General features: G+C 33.3%; 1 protein-coding gene across 2 annotated transcripts in view; it reads left to right on the top strand.

The window, feature by feature from the left end:
* klar (klarsicht) overlaps positions 1-15,717 on the top strand; it is a 53,564-nt gene that overhangs the window by 6,125 nt on the left and 31,722 nt on the right. The window contains exons 1-6 of one of the 2 annotated variants that reach the window (XM_088048296.1): positions 2,715-2,733; positions 3,396-3,452; positions 5,194-5,438; positions 5,617-5,766; positions 5,819-6,017; positions 6,261-6,385. In XM_088048296.1, coding sequence (XP_087904422.1) covers positions 3,437-3,452; positions 5,194-5,438; positions 5,617-5,766; positions 5,819-6,017; positions 6,261-6,385 — 735 coding nt within the window. In that variant the 5' untranslated portion in view covers positions 2,715-2,733; positions 3,396-3,436. Of the gene's footprint in view, positions 1-2,714; positions 2,734-3,395; positions 3,453-5,193; positions 5,439-5,616; positions 5,767-5,818; positions 6,018-6,260; positions 6,386-15,717 lie in introns of those variants that run through there. The other variant, XM_088048295.1, reaches the window with a different exon arrangement.

Here is a 15,717-nt window from a genome sequence, read left to right on the forward strand (position 1 = left end):
TTGCGATTATAGTAGTTATTTTTAGGTACGGTCATGTGGGGGGTCTTACTTTTTAATCACCGTAATGTGTGACTAAACATGCAAAGTGCGTTATTATTCAATTCAATCCGAAAAGAATTTAAGATGCAATAAAAAGAAACCAACACGAATGCTATCAGCTGTCTTCTTCTGAAATTAATTTAAGGATATTATAGTTCCATATGTTCTTTTTTTCATTAATAAACACGATCCTTTTAACTTCCAAGCAGTGAAGGCATTATTATACAATTTTTGTGTGGGTTAATATGTGTATTACACCTCCACAGGTTTGTTGTGATGGGTGTGTTTTAATTTAGTACTACTGTTAGTAACATGGAATTATACAACAAGAAGCAAAAGATCTAATTGTAACTTCTAACTTAACCTTTCTCTACAAGAGGTTAACAAGTAAATGTTAACAGAAAGTGTAAATTTCCGTACAATTCGAAATTTTGGGAAAAACGCAAACAGCTGCACTGAAAAATAACAGTATTAAGTAGAAGGTCATGATTCTAAAGTAATTCGAGCTGTGAATAAGCAAATATTGCTATGAATTTATATTCATGTATGTGGAGTACAGTAGTACAGACTCTCAATCATGGCAAAAGCAAGTCTGAAGCCGGAAAAGGCAACGTTCCTGCTTTCCTAAAACTGTATTTTAATTGTATGTAAGTTTGAAATTTCCCGTGTTAAATAATTAAACACCACATGACTTGTACCAATACTAATGCTGTTAATAAAAATAATAGGCAACAGTTGCAGAAGAATAAAATAATGTACGCAATTCTTGAATGTGCATTAATGAGTAGTATTGACGTTAATTTTTAAGACTATTACAAAACGCCTACGCTTCAGTGAATGGAGAGATGCACTGACATGTCCACAGTTTTTATAGATTTATTCATGCATTAAAATTTGGCACAATTTGATCCGCTTGTACTTTGTAATTACGTTTATTGTTGACACAGTAAACAGTCTGAGATTTTCGTGTGTACTTTTTTCGGGATTACAACATAAGTGGGTGTGTTTACAAACAACGCATTTACTCAGTCTGATTCTGAGCGTAATCTTGAAGAGAACAATAAAGTTCGTCCACAAAAGCATATATTTGGATTTTCTTCCCAGCGGAAACCGTTAGATTTTCCGAATAAATGTAACGAGGACTGTTTGTTTGAATTCACTTTCATTGTAATTATGCACTTCCAAATTCGGAGACAATTTCTAATTAAGTAGGTGAACATTCGCAAGTTGTGATAAATAAAGTTAAATGCGTATGGAATGAACTGGCTGCGACCGTGAAATTCGATATTCTCGTGAGGTGTGATTTTCTATGCGAAAGAATTCAGATGTTGATATTTTAAAACGTTCACATATTTTTCGAAGTTCACCTTCGGAATGAAAAATAAGGAGCGAGAACACATAAACATCCGTGAATTTTCGAAAATCTGACCAATTAAATATTGCAACTGAAGCGTAAGATCCAAGCCTTGTGCAAAGGCCACGCTCTGGATTACCATTTCAATGGAATTGTTGTCTATCTTTGGTTATGTATGTCACACTTGTAGGGACAGAGTGAGGACTTTTTTTCCAAATGTTTCGTCTAAAAATATTGTGTGCAGAGATCATTGCCTTCGGAACAAGTAGCGATTAATATTCAATGTAGCCAACTGGCGGAAGTTGCCTCAAATAATTAAATCTGAAGTGCAGAATTGATTGGAATATTCATCACAGTCGGAATAACTTTTACTGATTTGGCCATAAAATTTCACTATTACGTGCCAAAAATGTTGGAAGCAGCCTCAGACGCCGCTGTCGACGATCACATAATGAAGTACGTTCACATCCTGTAATGATCTATTCTAAAAATAATAACTTCAGATCCGTTTTATTTATCCTTTTTAAATTCTAATTATGTGTAGACTTCGAATACGTCTCGATTGAAACGCGTCGCAAGATTCCAACTTGGTCTAAAATAATACTTAACAGCAAGCAACACCAAATTTTATCGATCAAACTGCGACGGATAATTAACTCATTTTCTGATAATAATCGATCGATTAATTAAGTGGGGAAAAGTTATTTCGTGATTTTTACCCACCTGGAAATAAAACGACGAAAATGAATAATTAATGGCACTTTCAATTGCTCCAAAGACGTTGGCCAGGAAATTAATTCGATTTTTGTTTGTTTACAATACATTATACTAACTTGATAATTACAGTCTCCGGTCGAGCAATGTTTCTTTTGATATTTCTGTCTCCAAAAATACGCGTTGCATGAACCTGCACGTGGTGCACTTCCTTTACTTGGAAAGCGCCAAGAGTACAGAGGAGTGAAAACAGACATCTTACGAAAGTATGAGCAGATTTTTATTTATTTAGGAACAGCAAGAAAACCAAATTAACATGATTGTTGCCTAATTGCTGTTTGCTCCGTTAAATTAAAAGTACACATTTGGTAATGTTCTGTTGTAACGATATTTGATGAAGGATTATTTTCTATTGACATTCTTCCTATGCTAAATTTTTCTTTATTATCAGCCTTTGATGTTTTGGTTTCATATTCTTTATGTTAGGAAGACCGAGATAAAATTTCATATTACGTAATAAGGTTAAGAAAACACGATGACCAAATACGTATATTATTGAGATAGCACATTTTCTTGTAGATCGTTGTACGAGTGTGCTGCAGTTAGAAAAATATGACCCAACAGAGGTAGGTAATAGAAACAGGTTGCGTTTAATAGGTGTGTTTAGTACCTCGTCAAATATCGTACTTTGTATTTAATGTAAAAGTGTAAAAGTCCATGGTCTTCACCGTTATTAACTGTGTCACCAGTGACTATTTTAAAAACGTTCCTTCATTTTGAAAATACCTCGGCCACATATTTCTGAGAGAAAGGAGCTAAAATTAACGACATTTTGTAATTCAAGTCGAGGGATGCAAAATAGCTCAGCTTGAAACTGCCTTCGTTAAAATTACCGCAATGCACACAAAGTTTACGGCTATTTTTTATACCTTTCTGGTTATCAATTATCATTTTTTGTTGGGAACTTTACGACCACTGTAATTTAGGATGCATCTCTCAAGTGGGAATGTTGCTTTTTCAAGCAATCAGATAAAATTAGGCAAGACAGGTTGAACTCGTGGAGAGGTAATGTATGAACTTTTAGAAGATTTTCTTCGACAAGATGTATTATGTCGACGATGTGAACGATCGTTTTATGGTGATTTTTTAATGCTAGTGTGGAATTAGAACATGTGCTGTTCGCCATAATGTATGCACATGGCAAACGCCGTTTTCACCTTTTCATTGATTATATTGTTATCGAGTACAAGTAATAGGAGCGAACTGATTCTTTTCCATTTTCTTGCAGAACGTATAACTGCTAACCTCCAACTTCACTAAAATATCAAGATGCCTGTCGGAACAAGTGAGTACAATTTTTTATTATCATTTGTAATTTAATCATTGTTTTGTACGGCGACCATTCTTATCAACATGCTTTAATACTGCTGGAGCGTTGTGGGAAATAAACTCGAATCACACGCAGATTGTTTTACTGAAATTTATTACTGATTTTATCTACTTGTTATTTTAGAAACTGCGGATTTTTTCAAATTTTTACCGGTGAAATCATCTCTTATTTACATAAATTTGTTAAAATGCTAACAATAATTTCTAGCACTTGCAAATGTAAAAAAAATCTTTTAACTATTCTTTAAAGTTGAAAGTCCGGTGACATTTTTCACCGTTGTGAAATGTGAAGTTCGCAAAATCCGAGCAATACAAGTAAAATGTTACGCGTTTTATTTCCACGAAGTTTAATAAAATTTCTACAAAATTAATTTTTCGGAGAGTATATTGTGGAATTTGTTCGCAGTAAAATGAAATATGTGAGTCTCTGGCAAAGTTCCGTATTTCAATCGTCAATAAATTATTTGATTAATGATTTATTAAACTGTTTCTTATCCAAACCGTTCATTGTTCCATGATTAATAGACGTGAACTTTTCGAATTAAAATTACTACATAACAAAAAGAAAAGAAGTTTTGAAAATAAAAATTTTAGTTATGTAAGTGAAAAAAAAGTTCATTCCGAACGAGAAGATCATCACTTTTGTGTAAATTAATTTAATTGGTATGAATTTTCTGAGAAATTAGTTGGATTTAATTAATTGCAATGAGTACTGGATTGCGGAGACTGTTACATAAGAACTTCAAAAATTTATTATAAAAAGTTGGAAGATTATCGTAAAAATGTAAATATTTAGTAGCCTGTTTGGATGATAAGGTGACCATTATTTCAAGGTTTTGCTAACTAAAATGTTTCGTTTTTAATAAAATTTCAGTGGATTTAACAATAATGCACAAAATGTTTAAAAATGTTTGACGATGGAGATAAAGTAACAAATGATAACGTTAGAATACATCTGGAACGACAATTTCTATTGAACTTGGCAGACTCGTAATTTTATTTTTAAACCAACTTGAGTGAGTACAAGAAGTGCATATTCTAAATGAAGTGGAAGAACAGACAGAAGATTCTATTTGCAGATTTCTCCACAGAGTTGATTTGAAAGCAAAAAATGTCAGTTATTTTTCTTTGTGTTCATCGGTGATTATTGGCAATAACACCTAGACCATTTGCCAGCTGATGGTTCGTTATGTGATTATTTCTCATCTACAGGTGTCAAAATAGCAATGATATAATTTTCTTAGCATAATACTTGGCAATGAACGATGTTTTTCTTTTTAACTGTTTTATTGTGAAATTGTAACTTATCACTTTCTTCCATATATTTAAATATAACGAGTTATAGTATTGTTAGAATAATTATACCCAAGAACGTGCTTTCAAGGTATTTAAAAAATAAACTGCCGTTAGAAATAATAATAAACGGTTTCCTGATAGTGTCGTATCGAAAGAAGCTCTTAAAGGTTTAAATGAATCCGGTAATCGTGCTCGCGCTTAACAATTTGCAATTTCATGACTGTTGCATATTCGCCATGTTTGTCGTTATATTAATGGCCTTCTTTCTAAAATGTCGATAGTTTCTTTATAAACAATTTAGTAACCACCTTCGCATCTCGATTAAAATTTTAGTACAAAATGAACGAATTATTGCGTGAGGTTGTAAAAAAACTTTCTAATTCGATTTTTATATTTTCCAGGTTTCGAAAATTCTGCAATGAAGACCTGCTTCTCTTTATCTTCACTACCTGCCACCGATACTACTCCCGAAAAAGGAGTAGTGAAACCTCGACTCTACAGCAGTTTGACAAAAAATCGAGTCAAAGCAACAGCTGTCAGACGATCGTGGGGAAGTACAGCTAGTGAACATAGAGAAGACTTCTGGTCAGCACTTCAGGCAAATTATAATTACATCATGGATAACCAATTGATTGATAAGTGCCAAGTAAGCTGCAATGTTTAAAAAAAAAAATTTTGTTTCTAAATTACCTCAAGTTTATTAGTCATTCTTAAAATCAAAAGTTGATTGCAAGCCAAACGGGCAAAAAAATTAACATCCGTTGTTATATAATGACTAAATATAATCCAATTAACAGTTTTGGCTAAAATTGTGTTTATTTCAGGAAGCAAATAACGATTTGGGTATCGACACTGGGACATGGTCTTTGAAAGAATTTTACGCACAGTTCTCCGAGCTCTATTTATGGTTGAATAGCGTTCAGGAGACGATTTATGGCAAAGAAGAAAACATCACAGACAAGGCTTTGCGTGCAGTATGATATTCTCGAGTTTATGTACTTTTTTTTCCTAACATTTTTGTTCCAGCATTGTGTCAATGTGGTTCATGAAAAAAGTCCTTTGCTTGCACTATTTAATGATCAAGCTAGTCAACTTGTGCAAATACACCCAAAAGTACAAGAAGAAGTGGGATGGCGTGTGACGCACTTAAATTCAAAATGGGACTCCATTTTGAGCATTTTAGGACCTTCAGAATGCGAACATTGCGAGCAGGACAGTTGTTTAGGTAGTTATTTTTTTCATTGTTTAGAACAGCCGAAGCAGAAAAATTATGGCTGTACACATATCGGAATTTAATTAGTGTTTAGACGAATTACCGAGTTTTGTATAAAGTTAGAAGTAGTGGACTTTGTACTCTGCTAAACCGCAAATGCTGTTATAATTTTGAAAGAAAAAAATTACAAAAAGCTGTTATAAACAGTTTTTTGTATCATCTTATTAAACTTATTGTTATTTTGTTTTTTTATAGATATTGATCACGAGATTAAGTGTCTGCGGAAATGGTTTAAAAACTTGGAATCGTGTTTGCAGCCACTCAACTTTAGAACCAAATATACAAAGACTGAAATTGAAGCTAAGGCTTTAGAGCTAAAGGTTAGTACTGTGATTGTAAAATATAGGTAGACTAGACTAGACCGTTTGAAAATACTGTAAAGAATTATTGTTAATCAAAGTTTATGGGATTTAAACTTCTGAAAGATGGCAGTTTCAGATTTCAGTTTACTAGACATATTAAATTAAAAACCTCAATATCTATTTTCTGCTGTTACATTTAGCTCAAGGATTTTCACGTTTTCGGCAATGTTCAGTTATGTTGTTGCTTCGTGAGATAAAAAGATATTGATTTTCTTCCAGTGAGAGCTTCCAGTCGGGCTCATAGATGGCAGGCTAATAAAACGTTACAGGTTTCTACATTAAAACCATGCGCTTAATTTCCGAGACCGTTCCTAGATGTCTCTGCGAACGTTCATTTTAAATCTCTCTTGAATTATGAAATATTTTAACGGATTCTGAACCGCGTACGTTATTATTATGGCGGCATAATTCTTGTAAGGCGATTTTTTTAAAATAAACAACTGTAAATTGTAAAGATCAATAATCGATAAAATAACATTGGATAGAAAAAATAACTTCTGCTTCTAGTTTCTCGTTTTCCACACGTTCATTATTGGAATGTTTATTGATTTGTGGAGCTTTTTCTTTAGGATTAAAAAATCTACACAACTGCATACCTCGTGATTAATTATCAGAAAGAAAATGTTTGCGCTGACCTTGTTTCGGTCGTTTTCAAAATGATTGTTTCAATTTAATTAAATAACTCCTTTGTTCTGAGCGGTTTTATTATATCACCGGTGTTGCAATGGAGACTGCGAATGTTTTTATGAGTACTAGAATTTTCTGTATCGATCGAATATCACTCAAATAAAGAAATCTTAAATACAGAAGTTTTTTATTTTTCTTAACTAATCGATTCGAAAATATCGCGTTTAATGCCGCTTTCTCATTGATAGAAAAATTCCGATTGATTCTACGTTACAAAAGATTTCGTGTGTGAGCAGAACTTGATCGAATTTGTCACGATGACTTAAAGCATTCAACGTTCGTTTCGAATGTGAGACTTCTGGTTTGTGGGTGGAAAATGTCATTCTTATCGTTTTATTACCGGCTGCGTGTCTGAACTTTCTAGTTTTTATTGATAACATCATCGGTGAGCAATCATGTTTTTTATAACGACTAAATAAAGATAAATATTTTTTGTTTCAATAAAAAGTGTTTGTTTTTCGTATGCATTTTGTGGATTCTGAAACGACGTAATTAGTTGACTTTCTAATTAGCATATAAGCTAGAGTTATGAATTATGATCTTATTTAATTATTAATTATAATATGTAGGGGAATTATTGATAATTATTTTTGTAAATTTATTGATGTATCCTTTCTAATGTTTTTCTTGGAATATTAAATTGATACGACAGAGCAAAAAATGTCACTAAATGTAATAACATAACAGAAGATCCACAAGAAGTTAATTAATAATATTAATGCAGAAAATACTTATAGACTGCCATATTAAAACGTATTTATTGGGGTCTAAATTTAAATTAATGTAAATGAAGTTTTGTAATTAATAAAACAATATTTAAGTAATAAAACACGCTGCTTCGGAGAGACTTTTCCAGTGAGTGATTTACTAGAAGTAACTTCAATGTTAGAAAATATTTTTATTTCAAATCCCTGGGAAACTTAATTGGATATTTATTTGAAGAATTGTCCATGTACGGATGTATAGCAATTAACGTGTCGCAAACAGATGTAAGTTGCTTTTTCATCATAAGAAATTTTCTTTATTGCATACAAAGGATAATGCTGATAATATCAAATAAATTTCACGTTTTATATGGACTTAGCGTTTGCATAAATTATCAGTTTCTAATTCCATCGTAATTTTTGTGTTTTCACTGAAATTTACTTAATTCCAAATACGGTAATGTTTATAAAATTTGGAGCTCACATTTAGTTAATTACAAGTTTTTAGTGTTTTTCGCAATATTTTTAACAGCTCTTGATTTAATTGGAATAGAACAGTAGTCCTTTCAGAAAAATAGAAAGTAATTAAACTAGTAGATTAATAAAATGGTTGGTCCTAGGATTTACTTCCTAACATGAAAAACTTTCATTTTTAATCTGAAATCTCATCACAACATTGTACACAAATCTTTTTATCTTAGCTCATGTATCGCATATTTTTATTTCCGATATTAATTATATCTGTGTATAACTAACAATGAGTTTATTGTTGAAAAGAGAAAGCTTCCTGGTAATTGAAAAACATTATTCTTTTTAATGAAATAACTTAACTTTTTCCTCAAACTGCTCCTTTCGTTCCATAAATTGTCAAGGGAAATTTGAAACCATACCATTGCATGCGGTACCTTCATTAAAAACTAGTTCAAGGTGTATAATGCGTGCAATTTATTAATATTTTGCATAAAAACAGACAAGCTGAGTAGCTAAAAGCTCGAAGTTCCTGTTAGTAAAGCCTTCCTCGGGCTATCTTGGAAATTGATAGTTGAACGTGAAAGGATTTCATGTACTTTCTTTGCTGTTAGTCACCCCAGTGATTACAATTATTAACGCCTCGATAAAATCTATTACATCTAAAGCAATTTGGATATAAATGGATGATTTCTATAGTTTAAAAGTCAATACATCGGTTTAATCCACTGCCGGCTGTGAAAATCTGTATTTTTGCAAACGAGTCTTGTCGGGAAAGTTTTACAATAAAATAACAGTGCATATGAAATGTTTCAGCATATTTGTTCGCTTGAGATTTTTTCCCATCGCTTGTGTTATGCCGTGTTATTTAATCATACAATTAAAATTCCAACCATTTGCGAAGTTCATAAAATGTGTCCTCTTGCATAAGTTCGACTCCCAAGTGTGAATTAAGTAAACAAACGCTATTTTAGTATCAATATAAATTTCTTCACGTTTTTTTATTTACACCGCAATAAAATCATGTAAGCAACGACTGAAAATTTGTTTTTATAAGAACTGAGGAATCCTGGATTCCTCGCGGAAACTTTAACGTGTATTGCACATGATTACACTTAATTGCGCTTGAATATTTCAGCTGCATTAAAATTTTATTGACGTATTAATATTTCAACTTGCAAAATATTACCTCCTTAGTGGCGGATGTTAAGGATGGCCAATGGCGAAGGATTTAATATTTCTAGTTGTCTTCCCATAATAATTTTAACTTCGAATTGATTTTTTGTGCTGGTGCTAATTAATTACCTCAATCATCCTTGATGTCCATGAAAATTTTGTAAAGGCCGCAAAAAATTGTTTGAAAGATACGAGTTTGGTTGTGTCTAATCTTAAATTAATGCTAAATAACCGACAAAATTCAGTGGGCGTCGCATCGATTATTTTAAACGATTTTACCCACACGCTTTTTTTTTCTTTGGTGATAAACTGATAATGATAAATAACCAAAAACGCGAGTCGTATAGTAAAATTAATTGAGGTTGACGGTAAAGCCACAAAGAAAATGTGTGTTTTTCACATTAACATTCATTAATATTAATTCCCAGTTGTATCAAAAACTCAATTGAGTTTTACGCAAATTACAGAAAAAAATGCGGGAGCTTTGTTAATATTTTCGAATTTGGACAGACGTTGGCGGTTGAGGCCATGTAAATAAAGGAGTACCCACTTTTTCCTTAATTTTGTCAAATAGCTTTGATCTTAACAAGTGTAAACTCGGTTTGCAAAGTAACTTGTAACTACTCTGCAGAGGCGTTTTCCCTTGTTCGCGGCAAGGTTAGTGTGGGCATTGTAACATCTTCTAAAGCGAGTTGACACATCGAGGAGTGGCGAAATTAAACAAATGTTGCTATAAAGGCATTGCCGTCGTTTCATTCCACGATCGTGATTAATTGCGATCAGATTTATGTCCAATTGAAATCGTGTGGAGAGAAGCGCACGCGTCCCAACCCGGAAACATTTGAGTATTTGCTACCAGAATTTGATGATCAAAGAAGAGAGCTTTTGGTAATGGACCGCTAACGGGGACACACGAAACCTTTTTTCATATAATTGTGGTTATTTTGTGGCTAACTGTTTCTAGGTTTTAAATCAAAATCATTTGTTTTCAGACTGTGAGTAGACACGACATTGTCATAAAAATCGTTATTAAATTGAAATTCTCTTTATGGGAATGTTTTGCTTCTAATTGGTTGTTCTTTGTGTAATGAAGTGGCCATTTCGTGGTTGTAAATCTGAAGTTGCCGCGAAATGCCACTCAACTTTGTATTGTTATAGCTTCAGTGTGGGGTTTCTTCACTAGACTTCAATTGCTTGTGAAATTTCTTGGAAAGTCTGTTACTTTGGCTTTATCTTATGTCTTTCAGAACGCCATTTCTAACGATTGAATGGAAATAAAACTTTGCTTCGTTCGTAAACTTCTCAAAATATTTTCTTGGCTGGAAATAACCGGACCGCGGTTTTGGTGAGGCCAATGTTTATTTTCTTAGTCTGCTGGAAATTTGTGGATTTAGAAATGAATTGTAAAAGTTCCATAAATAATTTTAATAGCTTCTTTTCCAATATGTTGTGTTGATTGAATGTAGTCATTGTAAACACAGAAAGAGGGGCTAAGAGAAATGAGGTTTGCAGCAACACGCCAGGAAAATTTTACCTGTTAAACGGTCAAGATAATAAAAAGTTAGGGTTTAAAGTTTTACAAAAGGAAGATAGTCGTTGTCATTTTTGTTTATGGATTTTACTTTGGCAAGGGCTATAAATATTGAAGTCTATTTGCAAAGGGATTATGGAGTAAAATTACGATAATTTTTACCTGAACTTTGGTATTTAAATTTGAATACTTGTTCGTCATGGTGCACGTTGGATCTCGATAATAAATAAATAGAAGTAGATCAAAAGGGAAGATACGGTCTCCGTGATTAGATCTTGACTTGATCATTATTTAAATCAGTTCTGATGTGTTATTTCAATTTTCATCGCTTCTTCAGCGGTGTAATTTAAAGTGGTCGTGGTTCGTTGTGTGTTATTTCAGAATTTGGTGAAACTGGGAAGACGATAAATTACAAGAATTAAATACACCACGAAGTCGAAGGGGAATGTCGATACCACATGAAACCTAAATACCAAACGCGGTTAAGAAATAACGAGCAAATTACCGCTGTTTAAGTTGTAACCGATCATAAATTGCCATCTTTTACCAAAGTAATGAATTCATTTCTCTTCGTAAGTGGATAGTTCTCTAGTTAACTGTTTCAACAATGACGACGCCCGATTTACCTGTAATTAGCTCTATCTTCTGCATGTAACGTCTCTATGGTTTATTCATCCACCATTTCAATAGTCACTGCATAAAATTGGACAGTGGAGAGTATTTTTCATTTCGTTATGCTTTCACTCACGGTTATCTATTATAAATAATTACCGTCAATCCACTGTTGATGTTGTTTAATTGTGACCACACTTTTTTTTGTAGTAATTGCTTTGAACTTTTAAAATTGTCACTGCGTAAAACGCATTGAAGATTGATGGCGCGGTACAATTTTTGTCGCTGCTTGTAAAGAAAATTTAAAGTCACCGGTTGTAATACAGTTTCATAACCTTAACAAGACTGGAATTATTAAGTGTAATAATCGATAAGATCTATAGACCATTCAACATGCATCTGTGACTAATTTAGATTCACAATTGTTGTTACAGTATCAAATGACTTGTTGTTTCGTGCATAACCCATTGTAGAAATTCCCGTTAAACTAAAAATAAAACATACAATTTAGTGTAATTGTTTCAAGTTGCGTACTCAATTGAATAACTCCAATCAATACACTAAAAAAATCAATTGCTTGTGTCACGATAACATAAAAATACTTCGTGATTCCGTTCACTCCCAGAAAATTAACCCTCGAGTTCGATGCCCTTTTCTTACTATTTAATTCACATTTAATCTTTTCAGCAGTTAAAAGGGTGCGGTAAAAGTTGATCGCTTATGACATCAAAAACATTTCATGCTAATTGCACCGTTCAGTTTAATTTTACATGACTACTGTATTTCTACAAAGACGCTTCCGGTCGCAATTTTGACTAATTAATTTTGTTGCCCACTTTTTTACAGTTGCCCTCGATATAATTCCGCAATTTAGGCCATAACTGTTTTTGCCCAAGGAAGTACACATCAAACCGGTTGCTAAGGCAGTATTGACCCTTATTGTAATTTTCATATTTTCAATTAATGGAAAACATGTGTACGTGAGGTGAGCGCGATTGCAAATGCACCTGGATTTACTTCCCTTTGAAATTAACGTGCTTACTCCACTGCGACACTGAGATAGGGTTACGTGTTTCCATGACATTTATTTTTTTTATTTGATTACTTTGTTTATGTGTTTTGTTCTGTGCAATCTTCGGTAGGAAATAAGTGAAAGTTGGAGGGAGTTTGATGCTACTGGATTATTTCCGTTCCACATTTTCCACCCCCAATTTATATAGAAAATTGCTTTCAAAATGAAATCCAGTGGAACGTATGTCTTAAACAATATTGGAACTACAAACAAAACCAAATACAGTAGACTCTCGATAATTTGAAGTTTTTTCCCGGTCTCCTTGATTTTTCTCGATAAATTGAAAAATTTCAATGTATTTTGGTCCTCTCATTAATTTGAAGTAAAATAGAGAACTTTTTCCCGCCAGCACTCTGTAATTTGAATTTTTTTTCTCTCGAACTCCCGTTAATTTGAAGTCCCTCGTGTGGGTGGACAAGGAAACAGGAAACTTCTGAACAAGCCATTCTTAAAAATTATATCGCAGCTTTAAAATCAGATTTTACATTTTTTTGACTTTTTTAATAAAGGGTTTTTGGAAGTACATATCGTCGTAGCATAAATCTGTTTCACCAGAAGAACTTATAACTTACAAAACAAAGTTTTATGATATTAGGATTTTACGCTCTCTTTTCTGAACTCTCGTTTATTTGAATTTTTCTTCTCTTTATCTCGATTATTTGAATCACACTATATTTTGAACTCTCGATAATTTGAACTTTTTGCCAGGTCCCTTGAATTCCAAATTATCGAGAGTCTACTGTACAATGAACATAAAACAATCGTTTGTAGTGAGACAAGTATTTCTTTATTGTAAGACAGTTACACTTCTTGGTAACGCGCCATACTGAAATGTTTTCATCGAATCACACGTGGATCAAATGGACTGAAAAGGGAGAATATCACCGGATCCACTTCTCAGAAATGAATATTTCCAATAAAAGCGTAAATTGTGAGTTTATTAGGTTTCCTCAGTTTTAATTACAAAGAAAATTCTGGATGACTTAAAAAAATTTCGTTATATCCGGCCTCTCGTTATAGCGGGGTTCTACTGTATACCCTAAACACAAAATTCGGTTGTAAACTGAATCTCTGCCATGTAATGTAAACCGAAATAAAAACCTGAAACCTACAATAAAAAAGGGTAAACCAACTGACCAAAATTGGAAGCAGATCTTCAAATAGTTCTACACGCCTGAATTCTAATTGAGCACCTTCACCAAACCTAAGAAGTTGATTGATGACAGACCTAAAGGTGGAATCGATAATTCTCAAGTTATGCTACATTAATTCCGCGTAGTTTTTACCAAAACAATTGGAGGGTGAATTTAAAAAATCTTTAGACATAGCTCACGCAAACTTCTCATTAGAAACGGTTGGTTTGGCTCGTTTTTTGGCGAAACACCCAACGAATTTTTTGTTGCTCATTGTTACACATGAGCAATGGTCATATTTGGTTAACCGCTGACTACGCGAATGTTGATTTTTTGGCTTAACTTTTCTTAATACCAATTTGAAAGGGAGCAAATTGAATGTCGTAACAGTGTGAGGCTTCCATGGATGAATAAATCCGAAGTTAAAAGCGGTAGATCAATCACCGAAGACACGGAGGGTTGATACAGTTTAGGAACTTTCTTTTCTATTTAGCATCGCAAAATAATATGCAAAAAACAAGATTCCAGTGATGCTTACTTTCACTCGTGCGTTGTGTCAAAATCCGCAACTTTCATCGAATTTGAGAATTGAACATGTTTAGAAGTAAATGACTTGGAGATGCTGGAATCTCCTTCGAGTTGAACAGCCAATGCTAATTTTAGAAGTTGTAGTGATGTCATTTTAAAACCGTGTAATGTAAAACGCTCCACAGTGTACCGTCTAGGTTTATAAGTCGGTTAATATCGGCGTTGGTCGGACGCTCAGCCAACAACTTATTGTGGAAACCATCTGTACTTGTATTCTGTATCCATCCACTCGGCTCGTACTTTACACAATGCAACCAGTTGGTAGTTGGTGACTGAGCGCGTTTGTGTGTGGCGTTGTGTTGTTCAGGTGCTTGTGCAGGTGCGATATATGTACTACAGACCATGGCTGAATTTTGCAGATGGTTCTCTTGCGGACCGACCCACTGAATACTACAAAACTCAACAGCAAGAAAAATTGAGTTAGTACAATTTTTTTCAAAATTTTCACCATTTTTAGAAATGACCAAACTGGTTAAATAAAATCATAAAACAAACACTACACTTTATTATTTTCACGCTCTTCGGCTGTTGTCTTCCACGTTTGCCGTATTTAAGGTTATGTAAAGCAATGCGGTGAGTTTGAACTTGTTTCTGTCTTGCTCTTGACATTTTCATGTTTTTTTTTTAAGAATGAAAATAAAAAGAGACGTCGCAGTCACAGAAATAGATCAAACTACGTTGGTTTACTTTATATACCGACGTTTTCCGTCATTGATATTTGAATGCGTTCGGTTAATTTTGGCCACATGCTTGAGTTTAGAGGGTGTTGTGCATTTCCTGTTATTTTCTGTTAGTCATAGAATGAAAATTTCCTCATTATTGTCTTTTATCAGTGTGCAAATAAATTGCGAATCTTACTCATCTTTCAGTACATAAGTTTATCTTTTGAGGGCCTAAACGGAGCGAGTGTATTAATAAATGATTGGAACAGTCTCTCCAATTTTGACGATAAAATACCATTCGATAATAAATTGCGAGTAGTTTTTCGAATATTGTAACACATTTGAAAGTGTTTGGTTTTAATGCACTATTTACCGATTAATTTATTTCATCACTGATTTAGAAACACGATTTCTTATAAATGAATTGCAATTTGCTAAATTGATTCAACTTCTATTTTAAAAGGTTGGTAAAAATGACACTTCCTTAAAAATTCGGTTAATTTGACTGAAATTTAAAGACTCGACGAATGAAAATTCCAGTCGTTTTGTTGTTTTGCTACGCACTTTTTGATTGAGCTTATAATGGTTATCACTACTTTCTCATTGTTCTCGTTTCGTTTTATATTTGTGGGACATTCTTAGGATTACTACGGTCTA

Source organism: Gnatocerus cornutus, chromosome 10 (assembly GCF_029298725.1).
Source record: "Gnatocerus cornutus isolate USDA-ARS CGAHR chromosome 10, icGnaCorn1.1, whole genome shotgun sequence".
Taxonomy (NCBI): domain Eukaryota; kingdom Metazoa; phylum Arthropoda; class Insecta; order Coleoptera; family Tenebrionidae; genus Gnatocerus; species Gnatocerus cornutus.